Raw genomic sequence first — 24,175 nt, forward strand, 5'->3', positions numbered from 1 at the left:
GTGTGCCTTTCCAAATCATGTCCAATCCATTGATTTACCACAGGTGGACTCCAATCAAGGTGTAGAAACATCTCAAAGATGATCAAGAGAAATGGGAGGCACCTGAGCTAAATTTCAAGTGTCATAGCAAAGGGACTTATGTCAATATGATATTTCAGTTTTTTATTTTTAATAAATTTGCAAAACTTTCTAAAATCCTGTTTTCTCTTTGTCATTATGGGGTATTGAGTGTAGATTGATGAGGGAAAAAATGAATTTAAACGATCTCAGCATAAGGCTGCAACATAACAAAATGTGAAAAAAGTGAAGGGGTCTGAATACTTTCTGAATGCACTGTATATATGTTTGTATATAATATATATATATATATATATATATATATATATATATACATATATATATATATATGTATATAATATATACAAACATATATACAGTGCATTCAGAAATCGTTACGGATCTCAACGTCGGCCTTTTCCCCTTACCAAGGGGGGGGGGGGGGGTTAACCCCTTGTCTATAACTGACCGACATGAGTCCTGGAGGTATGACGTCACGCCCGGTCAGCGCTGGGTAGGTTATTAGGCCTATCCGTCCTATGACCTAAGTACCAGCACCTCCCGGTACGCAAGGAGATACTCCCGCTCGTGCCGCAGGGTAATTGATGGATTGCGCCGAGCGAAGCGAACTGCAGCGCGAGCCATTTATCAAGGGACTAAACCCGATTGCGGAGCTTTGGCCGAAATCGCACCACAGGTACTCAATGGGGGAAATCACAAAGACGATCGGATGTGAATGAAGAAACCAAAGGTAAGAAATAACGGATTTATTACTATTTATACAAAACCAAAGAAGATGAGAAGAAATAAAAGTAATATTCAGGAAATGGAAGGAGCAGAAGGACACAGAGCAATTCCTAGCTTATCTACACAGGCTTACTTATTCCCAGGACAACACGAACAGAACAAACTCACGTACACGAATGGGAGGAAATGGCAATGGTAGGAATGCTGGCAGAGGGACACGGTCCAAGGAGATGGCGGGCAGGAAGGTCAGGGGCCAGTGGCGTGACGTCGAGGTCCCGCTCGAACGTCCATGCTCCGGTTTGGCAGCGAGCAAGGCGGCGGCAGGCACACGTATCTGGTTTCACGCAGCAGGCACATGTATCTGGTTTCACGCGGCAGGCACACGTATGTGGTTTCACGCGGCAGGGTTGATTTCAGCTTGGACACGCATCTGGCTCCCTCAATCATCTAAACGTCTTGACCATAAGGGCCGCCACCTGTGCCATAAAGGCTTGCATTTCGACAGCCGCTGGCACAAAGGGCCATTGCGACATTGGGCCATGTGCGAGGCGCCCTCTTGTGCCTCTGCAACCTCATGCGCGAGGCCGCCATCTTGCGCATCTGAAACCCCCGCTACCGAATGCGTATTGCCTTCCTCCACCATTATTCCCACCTCTTCCCTGGGGTCCTGGGCTGCTTCTAAACCCTCTTCTAGCTAGCTACCGGCATCCGGTCGCCTTGATCATCCATGGCACGATTTAAATTTAGGATGTTTTAATAAAATTTCGGCCGCTCATAATTTTGACCAAATTTTTTGATGTTCTTAAAAATTTGGTTCGGGTCCAAATCTCACTCCCCGAACACCAATTGTCGTCGACACCAATATATATATATATATATATATATATATATATATATATATATATATATATATATACATTATACATACATACTATGCTCGACAAGTTGACTCAGTGTCGTGAGTCAGTATATACATGGTGAATCAAAAGTAGCGCTCGCGCCCGATTTCTGTTTTTTCGGCTGTCAGCTTCTTTCTGGGATGTCATGTTGTTAATAATTGTCTTGCAGATTATTAATTTTCTTAGTTTATTTATTTTTGTTTTTGTTTTGCAGGTTATTGCTGAGAGTTTGGTAAGTTACTTAATTTGCACCAAATTGAACCATGAATTACCTTTCAATGAATCAACGCATTGCAGCTGTGACAAATGTAATGAACAACCAACGATGACGGCATGCCGTTTGGCATAGGAATTCGATATTAACCCACCCCAGGGAAGAAACATACGATTGATTGTCGAGAAATTTGAAGCAACATAGTCGGTAGCCACTGCAAAGAAGTCCGGTCGTCCGAAAACGGCAACGAATGTAGCTAAGGCTGAAGAAGCCTTCAGGAGATTGGAACAAAGTCCGCAAAAGTCAACTCGCCGTTTATCTGCAGAGTTGGAAGTGAGCCAATCAAGTGTTATCCGTATCCTTCTTCAGAAAAAATGGACACTTTACATTCCACGCTTACTGCATGCCCTTCATGATGGAGATGACGACCGCCGTCTTCAATTTTGCGAAGAGTTCTTAGCTGAACTTGACGAAGAGGACACAATGCTAGACAACATCTGGTGGTCAGATGAGGCATGTTTTAAGCTTAACGGCACAATTAACAGACACAATTGTGTCTACTGGGCTGCGGAGAACCCAAGAGTGACAGTCTGTGCTCGACACTCTGTGCCTGCTCGGCTGCAATTGTGCATCGATCATGAGGGAGGGCACTTTGAAAATGGCAAGTAAAATAGCTTGGTACAGTTCCGTAATAATTTTCGCCCGAATAAATGGTTAGATAAACATGTCATTCATTTATTTCTACCTTCTTGTACACTGTAATACAAATGGCAAACAAACAATCAACTGACAGAAATATATATATATATAAACAGAAATCGGGCGCTACTTTTGACTCACCCTGTATACATACAGTGAGAAATATATATATATATATATATATATATATATATATATATATATATATATATATATATATATCTATCTATCTATCTATATATATATATATATATATATATATATATATATATATATATATATATATATATATATATATATGTATTGTCGTGTTCACGGTGAGTAACACCGCCTCTGCACAGATGGACCGAACAGAGGCTTTAACTCCCTCAGACTCAGACTCTGTTCAATTTGTGGCGATATTATGCTCGTGCGGACTTGTGGAGAAACACAAGGCACCTTAAAGTTTTATATCCAAACGGATTTATTCCCGAAATACAACAAAATAACCAGAGAAGATTGACTCTATTCGGGAATTCGACCGCGTGATGAAAGGGTAAAATAAGGAGTTCAAGGAACAACAAATAACAATGTACAATGAGGTAAACAATGTGGTAAAATAAATTCAAAATAATCTGATGTGCCTCACACCAGACACAATCACAGACGTGGAAATGGACAAAACCGGGTGACTTCTCTCTGGTAGTATTGGGGTAGGGGAGGTTGGGCATGGAACAGGTGATGAGGTGATGGGTTAATGATGAAGAGACAGATGGATGACAAAGAGGTGATGAGATGAGCAGGATCATAAACAGGCAGCAGGCAGACGAACACAGGCACAGGGCAAAGGCAGGTAGGACAACCTCGAAGTTCTCATGACTTCCAATTCTCCTCAGATCTCCCTCAGTAACCCCCACAAACAGTGATCTCTCAAGTGCAATGAACCTGCCCGATACAGGCTCCTGCCCCGTTCTCCTCAAAACTCTCGCAATCCCTGGCCGCCCATAGCACCTCCCTCTTCTCCTCAGAACTAGCGCAATCCTCTTGTGCCTTTTGGCAGCTCCTCCCTTGTCTCCCTTGACCTTCACCCCTCGAGGCATTGGGCTCCATCCCTTCCATCAGACGATCATAGCTCCGCCGACCCCCCCCCCCCCCCCCCCTCTCTCTCTCCTTCCCAGGCAGAGTCCCATGATCTGCCTTGCTCTTCTCTGCTCTTAGAACACTGTCACCCGGTGCACCCAGCAGATGTTTACAGGGAGGTTTTACACACGGTTCCTTCACTTAATCACTCGCTATCTATTACAAGGCACCATCTTCCGTATGGTGCACATTCAAACAGATAATCCTTAAGCTGGCATGTCCCTACTTCTTACATCAATATCCTTCCTACAAGGTCCCTTCCTACTCGCACACGTAACATGCTATTCTATACAGTTCTATCTTTTCTAAGGATTATATATAGATATACAGTCACTTGAAAAAGTAAGTACACCCCATGTAAAGTTTTGACTTTTTTAAACATATTTCAACATACAGCTATTTGATCTTCATTTCAACAATATTGATAGATAAAGGTGATATAATATAACAAATATCATGAAACATTTACATTTTGTAGTCCATTGTATAATTTAAATAAACATAAATGCAAATTTCGCATGTAGAAAAAGTAAGTACACCCCCACATTTATCACTACTTCAAATACCTAAAATTAGAATCAGGTGCACCAGCTCAGGTGCAAATGATTAGAACATCGTTGGAGAGGATCTTGGAGGAACCTGTCTTATTTAAACCTCAGACATTTAGTTTGGTTTGCTCTTTGTTGTTGAAGTGTGCGGCGTCACCATGCCTAGATCAAAAGAGCCCTCTGAGGCCTTCAGAAAGGTTATAGATGCCTACGAGTTTGGGAAGGGATATAAAAAGATCTCCAAACAATTTGAAATCAATCATGCGACTGTCCGGAAGATCATCTACAAGTGGAGAAGATTCCAAACAACTACCAACTTGTTCAGGCCAGGCCGCCCCAGCAAGTTCAGCCCAAGAGCAGACCGCAAGATGCTGAAAGAAGTCTCTAAGAACCCCAGAATGTCATCACGGGACCTTCAGGTACCTCTTGCCACTATTGATGTCAAAGTGCACAATTCTACCAGTAGAAAGAGGCTGCACAAATTTGATCTCCATGGGAGGTGTGCCAGGAGGAAACCTTTGCTGTCCAGAAAGAACGTCAGGGCAAGACTAAAGTTTGCCAATGAACACCTAGGCAAAGACCAGCACTTCTGGAACAATGTGCTCTGGACAGATGAGTCAAAGGTAGAGCTATTTGGCCACAGTACCAGAAGACATGTTTGGCGGAAACCAAAGACAGCATTTGACAACAAGAACCTGATACCAACTCTAAAGCACGGTGGTGGAAATATTATGGTTTGGGGCAGCTTTGCTGCATCAGGGCCTGGGCAGCTCACCATGATAGACTCCACTATGAATTCTTCATTGTACCAGAGGGTGCTTGAGGATAATGTGAGGCCATCTGTCTGTAAGTTGAAGCTCAACCGAAGGTGGACCTTGCAACATGGCAATGACCCAAAACATACCAGTAAATCCACCAAGGAATGGCTGAAAAGAAATAAATGGGGGGTTCTGGAATGGCCAAGTCAAAGCCCGGATATAAATCCCATCGAGATGTTGTGGGGGGATTTGAAACGAGCTGTGCATGCAAGAAACCCCTCAAACATCGCACAGCTGAAAGAATTCTGCATGGAGGAGTGGGCAAAAATTTCTCCCAGTCGATGTCAGAGACTGGTAGACAGTTACAAGAAACGGCTACTTGAGGTTGTTTCTGCCAAAGGGGGCAATACCACCTATTGGAGCCAAGGGTGTACTTACTTTTTCCACATGTGAAATTTGCATTAAGGTTTATTTAAATTATACAATGGACTACAAAATGTAAATGTTTCATGATATTTGTAATACAGACTTGGCATTTAATATGGAATATTTTTTTTATGGGGGTGAACTTACTTTTCAAGATGACTTAGAACCAAAAGTTCATTGGAATTATGTTGAAATTATTTTAGATTTTGTTAATGTGACCTTTAAAAGAAACAAAAACCACATTTGACATTTCGAAGCAAATAAATTGATCCTTGAAAGTGATGTAAACTGATATCGAACTCAATTCACAGACAGTACTGTGTTAAACTTCTGTACGTTTTCCAGAAGTATCTCTTTATTTTGCACATTAGCTAAAAAAAATTTCAACAAAAACAAAAGCTAAATTATGACTGGGATTACGGACAGTAAAATTACAGTTCAGTTCTTCGTGTAACCCCCACGAGCATTCAGGAGAGCACGTACATGTTGAGGCATGCTGTTCACGAGATTTGCCAAGGTTTGGACAGGAATCGCTTGCCATGCAGTGACAATAGCCTGCTGCAATTCACGCACTGAGGCAGGCTGCTGGTCCAAGTTGTCGATTTGACGCGTTAATTCTGCCCACAAGTTCTCTATCGGATTCATATCCGGGGACATGGCAGGCCACTCCATATGCTCTACACCACGGTCAGCAAGAAAGTGTTGGACCATGTGAGCACGATGAGGCCGTGCATTGTCATCTTGGAAGACAAAGTTTCCTCGAAAGGCTGTACGAGCAAATGGAAGCAATGTTTCTTCCAGAATGACCCTGTACTTGAACTGGTTCAGGTTTCCATTCAGAACAACCAGGTCAGTTTTGCCCCTTGCATGAAAAGCAGCCCAAATGGTCACCCCACCACCTCCAGCTTGGACTCTTGGCACTATACAATCTTCGTTGTGGGCTTCATGTACTTGTCTGCGCACTCGGATGCGGCCATCTTGACGAAAGACCAGAAATCTAGACTTGTCACTGAAGGTCACGTGATTCCAGTGTCCTGGCTTACATTGATGGTGCTCTCTGGCCCACTGCAATCGGCGCTGGCTGTGTTGTCTGGTCAGGCGTGGCTTTCTCAGGGGACGCCTGGCACGATAGCCTGCTTGAACCAGTGGTTGGTTGAATAGCCTTCTGGATACAGGCACATTTGTCAGTTGCTGCCACTCAGCCCTAAGCCGATTAGCTGACTTGGTACGGCCATTGCAGACTAACCGGTGCAGCTGGCGATCATCTCTCCTTGTGGTTCTGCATGGACGTCCTGGCCTCGGTATTGGAGTAGGGCCACCCCTCTGAGCATTTCGTTTCAGGATCTTTGACACCTGACCTTGAGTGATGCCATACTGCCGAGCAATAGAACGCTGTTTCATGCCAGAATTTCGTAAAGCCACCACTCCATGACAAACAGCATTGTCAAGTTGACGGACCATCTCCAGAGGAAGCGGCAATAACTTTTGTAGACGTGCAGCAGTTGTTTTCCACTAATGCAGAATGCAACAACCGTTATATACCCGATTGTGAAGCCAATCGTCAAATGTACCTGTCCTTACATTTTGTCACGCCACCTGTGAAATAATCCTGTTATTGACTTCTTGCTGTGAAAGACAATCAGTGACATTGTTCTTTCAACAAAGACATCACCGAAGGGTAAAATAAACTCACCAGATTGATATACTGAGTTCAGAAAGTAAACCCGTCAAGAAAAATATATATATTCCAAATTAAATGCCAAGTCTGTATTATATCACCTTTATCTATCAATATTGTTGAAATGAAGATCAAATAGCTGTATGTTGAAATATGTTGAAAAAGTCAAAACTTTACACAGGGTGTACTTACTTTTTCACGTGACTGTATATACTCGTAGTAGTCTTGTGATAAAGGCCGTCATGGTAGAAATACTTACATAAACTACATGAACTGTTATTAAGTGACGTCAATTTCTGCTCACCATGGTTTTCATCTCACAATCTTACTTATTGTACATGTATTTGCACACAGGTATTTGTACACAGGACATGTGGATGTTCGCTTGGACCATTGTACAGCACTTCATGCACTTGCCACAGAGCTTGGTGTGCCTGCACTGTGCGTTGGTCTCTCCACCCTAATGGCTGAAAATCTTCCTTATGGACCAGTCGTTTCGTGGTATGACCACAAACTTTAAGTTATCTGGCTTGGCTGCGCACCTGTACAATAAGTAGTTTCTATAGAACAACCTGGCTTCTGGAGCTCATTCAAATTACCTCTGATGTAAAATGTGATAATTTAATTGTTCAGTTGATGTAGCAGTAGTTTTACTCCTAGCATATGTTATCACTAGAGAAATTGATCAAAAGCAGGAGCAAATTTGAAGGTTTTTTGCCTTCTGCCCAGGTACACATATGCAATACACGCCAAGGACCAAATATTGGCGAGCCAGTGCAATCGCTTCATGGCCTGGAATTTCTCCGCGATTGCTGCTTCATCAGAATGGCCTCAGCTCTCAGTCACACACATCCTTCAGCTCCTTCAGGTGATTCACTTTACATTTAAAGAAAAAGGTGATTGTTTGATAATGCTCGATGCTAAAAGGTTTCCATATGTACTATGCAGTAGATGTACTCATCAATGGGTGGTTCCTAACTATGTCTTTCCCATTACTTTTGGTATTCATCTTAGAAGGTGTGCAAGCACACTTAATATATATACATTGGATAAAATCATACTAAGAGCAGCTGAATTCAATAAACCAGATAACTTTTGGAACCAAACTGCATGTAGTCAATGGGATTTACTGTGGACAATCCTTTTATTAAAAACCTGAATAGTACTACCAAAACATAGAAAACACCTTGTACATTTCAGCAAATCGCATGCATCACAGATCTTTTTTAATAGACGGGGTGCTATCATGGATGGAATGCTCAATTCGACAGTTCATTTTCAAAGTGACCTTGTGATGTTCACATGACCCAAATCAACAATGTAAAAGTCATATCCAAGTGAGCGAGATAATTTTTCATATAGGCAGGAATTCACTTCTTAACCCGATTCAAGCTTAAAATGTAAACGTTCTCGGTTATCCATAAACAAGCAAGATTTATGACCTTGCGTTCATGCTGTGTTTGGGTTTCCAGGAGGGGGAAGTTTAATCAGGAGGGGGATTCATTAAAATAAAACAATATAACCGCTGAATAGGAGAATCAAACAAGCAGACTATTGCCATTTAAAGTAGGGTATCACAAGATAAACTATTAGACCTTCAAGACTCAATTACACCCTCAAGACCCACAAGACACTTCAGACTCTCAGGACCCTAATAGACCCTCAAGACCCTTTGCTATGAGCTTAGCTTTTGAATAACTTCGGAAGAACTATTGGAATGCACCAGGCATGCCAAGTCACAGACAAGGTTTATTATAACTCAGCTTGCCTTTTCTGAGACAAAACATCATCATAACACGTCACATTCTGTGACGTTTCATGTTTTTCTATAGTAGTAATATTACTTTATTTCATGGAATGTATGATCCACTCATGATTATGTGTGGTCCCATATATGTAATGTTACATGACATATGTATGTCGACGCATAGAGATTATTTAATTATTTGGACCACAACTTGTATTTAGTCCACAACTTGTATTCATAACAGAAGAGATTGATTAGAAGATCGTATTTAATCATAACATGATAACATTGGATGTCACGTGGTACAAATCCAGATTCTACTTGGCGTGTAATCGAACATTTCAGCACAAAATTAGTGAACTCCTTGGGTGGGAAGAGAAGTCAAAACAAATAATAAGTAAATACAGGGTGTTCCAAAAAGACCCGGACAACTTTGGATGATAATACTGTATATTTAGAACCACAAAATATACAATGACACCCTTTGGTTTATATTGTACAGAAACTCAAAGTTTTGTGTACACCATCAATACACTTCAATGTGAGGTCCGTTTGACGCAGGACATCAAGGCGGTACACGAGCTCTTGTCATGTTCGGCTCAGCATGTTTGCGTACACCAGTGCGCTTGCAGCTGTGATCCGAGAACAAAGATCCTCCATGTTTGCCACCTTGGTGTTGTAGACAACATCTTTGCCAAACCACTACAGAACAAAAAACAAGGGGAGATATGTCTGGTGATCGTGGGGGCTAGGCAGTTTGGTCCGTCTCGGCCAATCCAGCGACCTGGAATTTTGTCATTCAGGACGGTCAAACGTCTAAGGTTCAATGAGGGGGAGCACCGTCCTGTTAAAAATGATATCGGGTTGAAGGTCTTCAATCTGTGGGAGGGCGAATCTTTCCAACATGTTAAGGTAAATTGTTGAGGTCACTGTATAGTGTATACTGTCCTGTTGATTAATTCAATTGTTGAGGCCATGCAAAGAAAAACGGACCCACCAAGCAGTCATTGAAAAGGCCACACCACACATTGACCTTTGGACTGTGGCTTATGTGCTCAATGACCATGTGGGGGTTTTCAGAGCCACATATTCTCACATTGTGCCAGTTGACATTCCACGCACGACACATGAAAGCAAGCTTTGGCTGTGAACATGACCTTTTTCAGGAAATCTTCGTCATCCTGCATGCAACTGAGCCTTTCAAAGACAAACGTCTTGCGTTTGGGTCCGTCATTTGGTTTGAGTTCCTGCAGAATCTGCACCTTATAGGCAGAAAGCTCCAGTCTTTTATGCAAAATCCTGTGTACAGTGGTGGTTGGTAGTCCCAGTTCTCTGGATGCACGTCGGATTGATTTTCTGGGACTTTGTTGTAATTATTCATGCACTCGTTCAACGTCTTCTGCACGTGTGCTTGGTCGACCAGTACTTTTCTGTTTCTGACAACTTCCAGTTTCCTTAAATCTATTGTACCACTCTCTGATATGAGTCCGCAATGGTAGATTCCTTCCATACCTTATACGGAAATTACACTGAACTTGCGTGTCGGATCTCATCTCAGTGAACCATTCAACACATTGAGCTTGCTCCTGTGGAGTCCCCATTTTCTTTTACATTAAACCAGCAGACCTGAAAATAAAGAAAACGTTATGAGCTTCTGTATCATATAAAACAAAGGGTATCACAGTATCAATTGTGGTACTAAATATATTAACAACCAAAGTTTTTCAGGTCTTTTTGGAACAACCTGTATTTTAAATTAAATGGTAATTGATCTGCCGTGAGAGAAAGGGAATCTGTAAAAGGGAATCCCTTTCTTTCAATCAACATTGAAAGGGTCCTTTTCGAAGCTGCTCCATGCGCTCACGGGTCCATGCCTTTCTACACGGGTCCTTTTCGAAGCTGCTCCATGCGCTCACGCTTTCGAAGCTAAGTGATATTTCTCAATCGTGTTTTTGTCGAGACTGTATCTATCTTTCGGTGTATGTACCTATAGCGTATCTTTTGGAAAATTTTCGGTGCTAATTTTTCGTACATGTATACACAATCGTCGGTTAATGGTATCAAGTATTCTGCGGCCTAGTACTCGTAGGCTTGGACTACAGTACCGCCTCCGACCTTGTGGTTTGTTTTTCTCTCAGCGATTCGTCGAATGCGCTGAAATTATTTTCGTTCACTGTTTCGTCCCAGTCGTTCACCCCGTACCTCCTTGTTTAAATCTGTACTCACAAAAAAAAAAAAAAAAAAAAAAACCCCCAAAATTTTTTTCCTTCCCAGGTCTTATTCGTTTATTTGTTCTTTTTGTTCGTTCGTTCTTCGTTCGCGATCACGCGGTTAGAAATGTATAATCTCTCCCCTGAACAACTATTTTCTCTCATATATTATAACACCCTTTTCTTCTTTTCCTACAAAAGGATGCTTTCGTCTTGCTCACCAAATCTATTCATTCCAAAAAATATATATAATACCATCTCTTACACTTACAGTTCCTCCTTTCTACATTCCCTAAACTATCCAGAACTCCATCCCTCCTTCAATGTCCTCAAACGTATTTTTGACTCGAAGGTCTCAAACTCATTTTGCAAAAAATGTTCGTTTCCCATGAATCGTACACTTTTCAAAATCCAATCTCACCCCTCCCCTCCAAATCCTCCCCATCACCCATCCCTTTCAAATCTCCCCCCTTGCCCCTTCCCTCCCCTCCCTCCTAAACTCCCCCCACACCCCTCCCCTCCGAGACTCTCCCTCGCTCCTCCCCTCCTAGACTTACCTCTCACCCCTCCTCCTCAAAGCATCCTCCCTGCTTCTTCCTCCTTCCAACTTTCACCTTCATCTCCCCAAACCTTCTGCCTTGCTCTTCCCCATCCTCAAATAACACCTCACTGTGCCTCACCCAATCTCCATCAAACCTTTTGTCCGCCCCATTCTTCCCTTTCTCCAAGCTATTCTGAAATCTCTGACACACCTTCAACAGCTCTCCCTACCTCTTCCTCCTCTTCCACATCTTACCCTACCCCTCCCCCCCCTGTTCTGGACCCGATGCTCCCCCTTCCTCTTCATTAACGGTATGGACCTCAAACATCCGGGGCCTTCGCTCAAACTTGACTGACCTCTCCATACAGGTTGCTTCTGACAAACCAGATGTGATCTGCTTAACAGAAACTTTCCTCCTTCATGATGTCTCTGATGCCTTGGTATCTCTCCCAGGTTACTCCCTCCTCCGGTATGATAGACCTGAGCCTCGTCCTGGAGGTGGGGTTGCTATCTTTATAAAAAACTCTCTTCCTCACTCGCCCTCCACTGCCCTCTCTCCACCTCACCCCCAGGAATACCTTTGGCTACGGCTTCCCCTTCACTCCCACCTTTTGTTCATATGTGTGTTGTACCGTCCACCAATCAGCGATGACTCCATCTACATCTCACTGTCTGATAATATGGACCAACTTCTATGTACCCATCCCAACTCTCTCTTCCTCATATGTGGTGATTTCAATTGTCACCATGCCAGTTGGCTGGGTGTGGGTACCTCTCTCACCAGCCATGGCTCTTCAGCAAAGGACTTCTGCGACTCACTGGGACTGACACAATCTGTCAATTTCCCAACCCGGATCTCAGTCAATGGAGCATCTTCTCTTCTGGATTTGGTTATGACAAACTTCCCTGAAAATGTCTGCTGCTCTTCTTCTGCTCCAATCGGCTCATCTGATCATGTGCTTGTCAAAGTGGACATCGATCTGACCATTCTCAGAGAGCCTCCTCAGCGTCGACGAGTCTGGCATTTCACTCAGGCCAACTGGCACGGTCTTCAAGCAGCCATCAATCATCTGGACTGGTCTCCCATCTCTACCGCCTCTGACATCAACTCTTCCTGGGAATTCTTTCAAAGTAAATTGCTCTCTCTCATGCACAGATTTATACCATCTCGTCTTCAGTTGTCATACCCTTCCTCCCGTCCATGGTACACGGAATCTTGTGGTGAGGCTGTTGCCCTGAAACAACTTGCTTTCGTCTCCTGGAAAGCAAATCCAACGGAAGGAAATCTCATTTCCTTTCACAAAGCCCGAAACAAGTGTGTGTCCACCCTCAGGAGAGCCAGGAAACAATATCTCACCATTCTCAAGACCGAACTCTCTTATCTGTCTCCCTCTTCCAAATCCTGGTGGCGTCTGGTCAAATCTGTTTCTGGTGTTTGTTCCCCCTCCATCCCCTCCCTCACCTCAAATGGCTTAACGGCTGACTCCGCACGTGAAAAAGCTGAATGCCTCAACTCTGTGTTTGCCTCTAAATCTTGTGTCCCAAACCCCATCCCTCTCTGTACCCACCGTACCCAGTCGTACCCAGCTGCTCCTGGACTCTGTGTCCTTTCCTCCTGACAAGGTGGAAAAGTTTCTGTCAACCCTCGACTCTGATTCTGCAACTGGTCCTGACGGCATCAGCCCACGGGTCCTAAAATCATGTTCTTCTGCACTTTCACTCCCTCTTTCTGTTCTCTTCACCCTCTCTTTTGCTCAAGGTCATCTGCCATCTGCTTGGAAATCAGCCAACATCACCGCTTTGCACAAAAAAGGTGCAAAAACAGATCCCAGCAACTACAGACCAATCAGCCTTCTCCCAATTATCAGCAAAGTCATGGAATCCATCATTGCTTCAGATATTAAATCTTTCCTCTTCTCCAATGGCTTGATCTCTGATCATCAATTTGGTTTCAGACCTGGTCACTCTACTCTGGACATGCTGCTTCTGCTTTCTCAACAATGGATGGAGGTCCTCAACGCCAAACAGGAAATTAGAGCTGTCTCCCTTGACATTTCACGTGCCTTCGATACGGTCTGGCACCCTGCTCTGCTCTCCAAACTCTCCTCCTTTGGTATCCATGGAAATCTCCATGCATGGCTGGCAGACTTCCTCTCTGGTCGTAGTCAACGTGTGGCCCTGAATGGGTTTCTCTCATCTCCTCTTCCTGTTCAGGCTGGAGTTCCCCAAGGTAGTGTTCTGGGCCCTGTGCTTTTTCTGGTCTTCATCAATGATCTCTCTGACTCTCTTGAAAATCCTCTCTATCTCTTTGCTGACGACTCTACTCTCTGTCGCTCCATTCCTCATCCCTCAGATCGGCAGTCTGCAGCCTCCTCACTCTCTGCAGACCTGGACAAAATCACAGACTGGTCAAACAAGTGGAACATGTCTTTCAATCCTGACAAATCTCACACTCTTACAATGTCTCTCCGAAAGGACCGACTGGACAACCCTCCCATCTACTTTCTCAACAATCCTCTCCAAGAAGTTCTGTCGCTCAAGCTTTTGGGTCTCACTATCTGCCATGATCTTTCTTGGGAAAACCACATTTCCAAGCTGGCCTCCAAAGCCAGTCGCCGACTGGGCATCCTCCGTCGTGCGAAGTCCTTCCTTGGCACACCTGAGCTCCTCACCACATACAAGGCTTTCATCCGCAGCTCAATGGAATACTGTTCCCCCCTCTGGGCTGGTGCTCCTGCCTCACACCTTGCTCGGCTTCACGCTGTTGAGGCCAAAGCTTTCAGAATCATTGGAATCTCCTGCGATGTAGTCAACGCCGAGGGCCTTTCACTCACTCACCGCAGGCAGGTTGGTGGTCTTTCTGTCTTCTACCGACTCCTCTCCGGCCTTGCTCCCCCAGCTCTCTCTGTGCTCTGTCCCCCCAATATTCCTTCAGGTCGCACAAGATCTGCCTGCAACCCTCTTCTGGTTAAACTGCCAAAGTCTGGGCTCTCTGCTCACCTTCACTCTTTCATTCCCCTTTTCTCCCGCCTCTGGAACAAACTCCCGCACTCCCTTCAATCCCACTCCTCCCTCCAGGTCTTTAAAACAGCTGTTCACCACCATCTCTTATCTTCCCCCATCGAAAACCTTGATCTTTTCTACCCCTGGTAATTCACCCCAGAGTCCTTGCAGTGTTCATATGTTTTAATCCTCTCCCACCTCCCCCCAAGTCCTCCCGGTGTCCCTGCTCTCAAATGTTGTGGTTGTGTCCTTCCCCCTCTCTTTTGTGTCCTTCCCCCTCTCTCCCCATCTTGTCTACCGCTTCCCTTGTTTTTTGTGTTTTGTGTGTCGGTTTGTCTTTTTTTGTGATTAATGTTAGCTCTTTCACGAGCCTCGATCTTGTATACAAAAAAAAAAAAAAAAAAAAAAAAAAAAAAACATTTAAGTTATTTATTTCTTATTTGTCCTGATTCCATAATTAGCTCGTTTTACCATCAACAAAATTATTTTCAACTCACCGCACACAGAAACGAGCTGTTGTTGACTCTCCATTCCATGAAATAAACTTTTACTTTCCCATATTTTCCTCCTTTCTGGATCACGAGGATAAAGATGCATCTTCCTTCCTCTGTTTGATCGATTAGAATTGCCCCATGCTGAACAGCGTGGAATATTTTACACTCCAAACCGGAATATTTTACACCGCAAAACTAACTTCAGAAAGAAAAATTAGAGTCCACAAAAATGCTCACAATATAGCACTCTGTTCGGCGAAGATGAATAACAACATGGCGCATTGTGGTCATGCGATCACATATCCTCCAATCATGATCATTTTCACTCAAACCGAGTTCGCAGAGCTCTGGTTTTCTATGGTTCTAACCCCAATACTATACCCCCCCCCCCTCCTCCATACATCCTGTGACCGTCTTATAATCGGTTCTCATTGGTTCCATGTCACAACCAATGAGGAGGCTTCTTCTTCTTTTTAGGCACTCAAACAGAGCAGAGCAAGACAGTTTGAGTTTGGCGGCATTTTGATAAAAGCACGACAGGATTCATTTCAAATTCTGAATGTTGTTGAACTGTTCTTATTAATCTAACGATGAGGCGGCTTCATGTGTTTGCCTTTGTTCCGTCCCGTGCGCCATAAAAAAGGACCGCCGATTTTCGGCTTGATTGCCTCAGAGTAAGACCGACAGGCTATCTGTCATCCTGCGGTGTCAAAGTGGATTTTTTTTCTGCAATTTTTACAAAATAATTAAAAATGAAAAGCTGAAATGTCTCAAGTCAATAATTATTTAACCCCTTTGCTATGACACTCCAAATTGAGGTCACGTGCATCCAATTTCCTTTGATTATCCTTGAGATGTCTCTACAAATTGATTGGCGTCTACTTGTGGCCAATTAAATTGATTGGACATGATTTAGAAAAAAAAACACTTTTTTATATAAGGTCCCATAGTTGACAGTGCATGTCAGAGCATAAACCCTACCATGAAGTCCAAGGAACCTTCTGTAGAACTCCGAGATAGAATTGTGAGGAGGTATAGATCTGGTGAAGGGTATAAAACAAATTATAAGTGTTGAAAGTTTCTTCTAGAACTGGTCATCCCACCAAACTGAGCAACCAGGCAAGAAGAACATTGATCAGGGAGGGAATGAGGAACTCAATGACCACTTTGACAGAACAAGATAGTATTCATAGAATACTTACCCTGCGCAGTCAACCTGGTGTGAGTCAACTCTTCTGCTTTTGAAGGGTTTTTTTAATTTGATCCAATATGGCTTCCAGACCACGTGAGCGATTACTTCATAAATTTATATTCTCTAATATAATTGTTTTGCAGATCACGCTCAAGAAATTTCAAAATGATCAGACCAAGCATGGTCCCTGTCGAATTATAACGTCATAATTAAGGCACCAATGACGTCATCATTAACAACACATTCCCCATGCAGAGTTCTTTACAATGAGCCACGTTCAATTTTTTCCATGGAGCGGTTTCAGAGATATAGAGGTGCAACATTTTTAGTTTTTCCAAGATGGCGCCTGTACCACGTGACCTATGATGTCATAGTTATCTTTAAAATATTATACAGGATGAGGCACTCCTATGGTGAAAATTTAGTGTCCATCAGACCAACAGTTTCAGAGAAAAAAAACATTCATACTGATCGGATGAAGCATTATATTTGTCAAATTATGATGTCATAATTAAGGTACCAATGACATCATCACTAACATATCTTATTCCCTCCCCTTGGGGAGTACTTGACAATGAGCCTTGTTTCAATTTTTTTCATTGAGTGGTTTCGGTGATATAGAGGTGCAACGTTTTTCCAAGATGGCATCCATACCATGTGACCTATGACGTCATAATTATGAATAAAAAAATTATACAGGTAGAGGCGCTCCTATAGCAAAATTTCGTGTCAATCAGACCAATGGTTGCTGAGAAAATGAATTTTTAAAATGCAGACATGCACACCACATAAGCAACCAAAATATTCACTTCGCAAGCGCAGGGTAATGACAGAGTTCTTTGGCTGAGATGGGAGAACCTGCCAGAAGGACAACATTCTCTGCAGTACTTCACAAATCTAGGCTTTATAGAAGAGTGGTCACTCCTGAGAAAAAGGCACATGACTGAGAATCATGCACATGACTGTGTGGTGTGACATGAGAATCATGACTGAGAATCAAGACTGAGAGCATGAAAATATATTCTGTAGTCTGATTAGACGAAAATTGAAGTCTTTGGCCTGAATACAAAACACTACATCTGGCGGAAACTGAGCACAGCTCATCACCCCTCCAACACCATCCCCACCATGAAACATGGTGGTGGCAACATCATGCTATGAGGATGCTTTTCAGCAACAGGGACTGGCAGACTTGTAAGGATAGAAGGAACAATGAATGGAGCCAAATACAGGCAAATTGTTGAGGAGAACCTACTTCAGAGTGCAAAAGACCGTAGACTGCAGTGAATATTTACATTCCAACAGGGCATAATCATAATGCAACATTGGAATCACTAGCGTGACTCGGCACACTCCGCGCACCTCACCACACGTCGCTTCAGAGGGTTAGGCATCTTTGACCATGTTTGCTTTCTCAGGGAGTGAGGGATGGTGGGAATGGTGGGTTGGGTTAGTGGTGGTGATGATGAATTGGGGATCATGGGGGGAAGTGGGGGAATGGTGGAGGGGGGATGAGGCAGATGGTGATGGGGGGATGGTGGGGGAGAGTGGCCAAAATTGTGTCTTCAGGGGCTTTTGGATCTTCAGCGTATTTTGGATGTTTTGTATGTTTTCGGTCTTCTGGGTATTTTGGGTCTTCAGGTGTCTTGGTGGTCTTAAGGGTCTTGGTGGACTTAAAGGGTCGTCAAAGGTCTCAGGGATTTCAGCAGTCTAAACGTAATTAAGAGTTCACGGACTGTGTTTTGGGTGTTAATTATTTTTTTTGAAGAAGAAGAAGACGTTTCGGTCGCATATAAACATAACCATATACGTTTGCTCCATTATAATAAGATAAGGACAATGACTCCAAGCCTACAGCCAAAGCAACACTGGAATGGCTTCAGAACAAGAACGTGAAATTCCTTGAGTGGCCCGGCCAAAGTCCAGACTTAAATCCCAATTGAGAATCTGTGGAAACACTTGAAGATTGCTGTTTACCGACGCTCCCCATCCAACTAGACAGAGCTTGAGCAAATCTGCAAGGAAGAAACATTCTGACTCGAAGGTCACAAGAAACTCATTTTGCAATAAATGTTCATTTCCCATTAATCGTACAACACTTTCTAGAATCCAAACTCACCCCTCCCCTCCAAATCTTTCCCATCACCCATCACTTTTCAAATCACCCCCCTCGCCCCTACCCTCCTAAACTCCCCCCTCACCCCTCCCCTCCTAAACTCCCCCTCACCACTCCCTTCCAAATCTCCCCCATCTCTCATCCCTTTCAAATCCCCCCGCCTTGCCCCTTACCTCCTAAACTCCCCCCTAACCCCTCCCTTCATAAACTCCCCCATCTCTCATCCCTTTCAAATCCCCACCCCCCCCCCTCGCCCCTACCCTTCAAATCTCCCCACCCTCATTTTTTCTCCATTTACCCCCTCTCACCCCTCCCCCTCAAAGCGTCATCCCCACTTCTTCCCGCTTCCAACTCTCACGTCCATCTTCCCCAACCTTCTGCCTTGCTCTGCCCCCTCCTCAAATAACACCGCACTGTGCCCCACCCAATCACCATCAAACCATTTGTCCGCCCCATCCTTCCCTTTCTCCTAGCTATTCTGAAATCTCTGACACACTTTCAACAGCTCTCCCTACCTCTTCGTCCTCTTCCACATCTTACCCTACCCATCGCACCCCCCCCCCCCCCTCCCCGTTCTGTGTCACCAGTTCCCTCTTCCTCTTCATTAACGGTTTGGACCTCAAACATCCGGGGCCTTCGCTTAAACTTGACTGATCCCTCAATACAGGTTGCTTCTGGCAAACCAGACTTGATCTGCTTAACAGAAACTTTCCTCCTTCATGATGTCTCTGATTCCTTTATATCTCTCACGGGTTACTCCCTCCTCTGGTATGATAGAATGATAGACCTGGGCCTCATCCTGGAGGTGGGGTTGCTATCTTTATCAAAAACTCTCTTCCTCACTCGCTCTGCACTGCAAACTCTCCACCTCACCCCCAGGAGTACCTCTGGCTACGGATTCCCCTTCACTCCTACCTTTTCTTCATATGTGTGTTGTACCATCCACCAAACAGTGATGACTCCATCTACATCTCAACAACAACAACAACAACAACATGCATTTTAAAGGCCATTTTCCCTGGCTAGAGCGGGGGTTAGCCTTGCGGTCCCCATGACAATCTTCTCCATTTTGCCCTATTTTCTGCATCTCCCCTTGTTAACCCCCTTGCCTGCATTTCTTCTTCCACCATCTTCAGCCAAGTCTTTCTCAGTCTTCCCCGTCCTCTACTTCCTTCTACATTCATTTCCATCACTCTTCTCAACCAGTCACTTTCATCCTTCCTCAACACATGACCAAACCATCTCAACCTGTTTCTCTTCACAGCATCAATCACAGGCTCTATTCCCATCATCTTTCACAATTCATCATTTGTCTTCCTATCTCTCAACGATACTCCGCACATCCATCGAACCATTCGCATTTCCACCCTTTCCAACCTTCGTTGCTGCTCTACGTTCATTACCCATGTCTCGCTCCCATAAATCATAACACTTCTCACTCATGCAGCATACACCTTTCCCTTCAGCTTCAACGACACTCCCCTCATCATCAGCACGCCACTCAGTTCCCGAAACTTCTTCCATGCACATCTCACTCGAGCAACCGTTGCCGAGTCTGATCCACCTTCTCCATTCAGCATGTCTCCGAGGTAGCAAAATGTTTTCACACCTTCCAGCTTCACGCCGTCTCCAAGATCCAACTCGACATTTCCTCCATCTGCAGCTCCCTCTGTGCACACCATACATTTGAATGTAGCTGCCACACTGGTTAATGACCCTCTCAGACCACTACATTTTTGATGAACCCACTCAGCGCACATTGTACATTGAGTGGAGTTCACCCCGACACCCTTCCTACACACAGCACAGGGCCACTTCCCAGTTCTTTCCACCTCACCACATGCTTTACCACTTGCCATCACCTTCGTCTTTCCGATATTCACCTTCAGACCTTTTGTCTCCATACATTCCTTCCACTTGTTCATCTTTTCCTTCAGTCCATCCATACTTTCCGCAATCAACACCAGATCATCTGCATACAACAACTCCCACGGCAAACCCTCCTTTACGTTCTGAGCCAGCACCTCCATCACAGCTACAAATAGTAGTGGACTTAGTACCGACCCCTGATGCACTCCCACATTCACCTCAAACTCACCACTGTTCCCCTCCTTCGTCCTTACAGCTGTGCGCGCTCTTTTGTACATTGCCATCACTACTCTGATCAACCATTCCTCCACTCTTAACTAACTCAATGCCCATGTCAATACTTTGCGTGGAACCCCATCGAATGCTTTCTCCAGATCAACAAACCGAAGAAACAACTTTATCCTCTTCTCCATGTACTTCTCCTGCAACTGCATCACAATGAAAAGCACGTCTATCGTTCCTCTTCCTGGCATAAATCCAAACTGCATTTCGTCGATCTTCACTTTCTTCCTTATCCTCCTCTCCAACACCCTTTCCAATACCTTCATTCCATGCTCCAATAACTTTATCGCTCGGTACGAGCCACACTCCAGAGGGTCACCTTTCCCCTTGTATAGAGGGACGAGGGTACTCAGTTCCCAATCCGCTAGAATGCGGCCTTCTTTCACCACCAGATTACAGATCTCTGTCATTCTCTTCACACACCAACTTCCTGCTGCCTTCAACATATGTCCCACAACTCCCGTCAGCCCTCCCGCTTTTCTACTCTTTATTGCTTTTATCGCTTCCTCAACTTTCTTCTCAGTTTTCTTCTCTGCCGGTCCTAAAACTGGGTTACTCTCTATGTTGCCATCCCATTCATTCTCTGTATTCAACAGCATTTCCATATATCTTTTCCATCTTCATTTAATTCCATCTGGGTCCACAACGATTTGTCCCACTTCATCCTTCAAGCAACTCACCCCCATCACATCACACCTCTCTTTCGCTATCTGCTTTGCAATCCTGAATACCGCTCTCTGACCCTCTTCCGAATCCAAGCATTCTCCAAACATTTTCCAACATTCCTCCTGCGCCTTTGCTTCCTCTTTCTTTGCAGCCTTCTTGGCTGCCTTATAACTTTCATGCTCTGCTGTTTCTGCTCCCGTACCCTTCGCCTTCTGCCAATCCTTGAACTTCTTCCTCTTCTCGTCAATCCTCTTTCCAACTTCGTCATCCCACCACCATGTTTCCGAGTGCCTCGGTGGTCCTTTTGTCCATCCACATACCTCACCAACGGCTCCCAACAGACGATCTTTCATTGACATCCAACCACTTTCAAGCTCAACCACATCATCCTCTACCCTACTCAGCCTCTCTTTTAATGCCTCCCTTACTGTCACCTCTTTCAACCTCCACACCTTCATTCTCGGTTGGTACTTCACCCGCTGAGCTCTCCTCGCACCTTTCACCCTTATGTCGCAGACTACCAAGTGGTGCTGTGAAACAGCTTCCTCCCCCGGGATCACCTTTGTGTCATGGAGGTGCCCCCTATCTCGCCTACGCACCATCAGGTCGTCAACGGTTGTCGTCGACCCACCTGACGTGTATGTAACAAGCTTATTATCCTCTTTCTGGAACTGAGTATTACAAATCAACAAATCAGCTCCATCAGCAAACTCCAAAATCCTTTCACCTTCTCCATTTCTCACACCATATCCGTAACCCCCATGAACTCCCTCAAAACCATCCATACTCCTTCCCACATGTCCAGTTAGGTCTCCTCCTACCACAACAACTTCCTCATCTTTCACGTTTTCCATCAGCTTCTCTATCGCATACCAGAGCTTGTCCTTCTCTTCATCGCTCCGACCAACCTGCGGAGCATATCCCGAGATGACGTTCACCAAGAGCTTTCCAATCATCATTTTCACCATCATCAACCTATCACTCACTCCAGTCACACTCAGCACACTGTCTACAAACTCCTCAGACAACAGGACACCAACACCATTCACGCCCTCCAGGCACCCTTGCCACACAAACTTGTATTTCTGTCCCTTCCTACCCTTCACCATTCTCACACCACTTCCCTTCCATCTCGTCTCTTGCACACAACATATGTCCACTCTTCTTCTGACCAATACTTCCACCACTTCTCCTGATCTCCCAGTCATTGTCCCTACATTCCATGTCCCAAACCTCAGAAACCGATCTCCACTTCGGACTGTGCCCTGCCCATATGTAGTTGTAATTGTTATGGTTCTCTTTTTGAGACAATGTTTTTATGGCCGGATGCCTTTCCTGACGCCAACCCTCTTAGTCGTCTCTTACGACACGCAGGGATACGGTGTACCTATTCTAATCCAGGGTACACACTGGGAGCCACTCCATCTACATCTCGCTGTCTGATAATATGGACCAACTTCTGTCTACTCATCCCAACTCTCTCTTCCTCATATGTGGTGATTTCATTTATCACCATGCCAGTTGGCTGGGTGTGGGTACCTCTCTCACCAGCCATGGCTCTTCAGCAAAGGACTTCTGCGACTCACTGGGACTGACACAATCTGTCAATTTCCCGACACGGATCTTAGTCAACGGAGCATCTTCTCTTCTAGACTTGGTTATGACTAACTTCCCTGCAAATGTTTGCTGCTCTTCTTCTGCTCCAATCGGCTCATCTGATCATGTGCTTGTTAAAGTGGACATCTCTCTGACCATTCTCAGAGAGCCTCCTCAGCGTCGACGAATCTGGCTTTTCACTCAGGCCAACTGGCACGTTCTTCAAGCAGCCATAAATCATCTGGACTGGTTTCCCATCTCTACCGCCTCTGACATCAACTCATCCTGGGAATTCTTCCAAAGTAAATTGCTCTCTCTCGTGAACAGATTTATCCCATCTCGTCTTCAGTTGTCATACCTTTCCTCCCGTCCATGGAACACGAAACTTGTGGTGAGGCTGTTGCCCAGAAACAACTTGCCTTCGCCTCCTGGAAAGCAAATCCAACAGAAGGAAATCTCATTTCCTTTAACAAAGCCTGAAACAAGGGTGTGTCCACCCTCAGAAGAGCCAGGAAACAATATCTCTCCACTCTCAAGACCGAACTCTCAAATCTGTCTCCCTCTTCCAAATCCTGGTGGCATCTGGTCAAATCTGTTTCTGGTGTTTGTTCCCCCTCCATCCCCTCCCTTACCTCAAACGGCTACACAGCTGACTCCGCACGTGAAAAAGCTGAATGCCTCAACTCTGTGTTTGCCTCTAAATCTTGTGTCCCAAACCCATCCCTCTCTGGACCCACCATACCCAGTCGTACCCAGCTGCTCCTGGACTCTGTGTCCTTTCCTGCTGACAAGGTGGAAAAGTTTCTGTCAACCCTCGACTCTGATTCTGCAACTGGACCTGATGACAGCAGCCTACGTGTCCGAAAATCCTGTTCTGCCGCTCTTTCACTCCCTCTCTCTGTTCTCTTCACCCTCTTTTGCTCAAGGTCATCTACCATCAGCTTGGAAATCAGCCAACATCACCGCTTTACACAAAAACGGTGCAAAAACAGATCCGTGCAATGACAGACCAATCAGCCTTCTCCCAATTATCAGCAAAGTCATGGAATCCATCATTGCTTCAGATATGAAATCTTTCCTCTTCTCCAATTGGCTTGATCTCTGATCATCAATTTGGTTTCAGACCAGGTCATTCTACTCTGGACATGCTGCTTCTGCTGTCTCAACAATGGATGGAGGTCTTTAATGTCAAACAGGAAATTAGAGCTGTCTCCCTTGACATATCACGTGCCTTCAATACGGTCTGGCACCCCGCTCTGCTTACCAAACTCTCCTCCTATGGTATCCATGGAAATCTCCACGCATGGCTGGAGG

General features: G+C 44.6%; 1 protein-coding gene across 1 annotated transcript in view; it reads left to right on the forward strand.

Annotated features, from left to right (window-relative positions):
- The window catches only part of BTBD17 (BTB domain containing 17), a 32,823-nt gene that overhangs the window by 3,080 nt on the left and 5,568 nt on the right, over positions 1-24,175 (forward strand). Inside the window, exons 3-4 of the mRNA XM_068116313.2 lie at positions 7,500-7,646; positions 7,875-8,013. Coding sequence (XP_067972414.2) covers positions 7,500-7,646; positions 7,875-8,013 — 286 coding nt within the window. The remainder of the gene's footprint in view (positions 1-7,499; positions 7,647-7,874; positions 8,014-24,175) is intronic.

This window comes from Myxine glutinosa, chromosome 1 (genome assembly GCF_964187855.1).
Source record: "Myxine glutinosa chromosome 1, kmMyxGlut1.1, whole genome shotgun sequence".
Lineage (NCBI taxonomy): Eukaryota > Metazoa > Chordata > Myxini > Myxiniformes > Myxinidae > Myxine > Myxine glutinosa.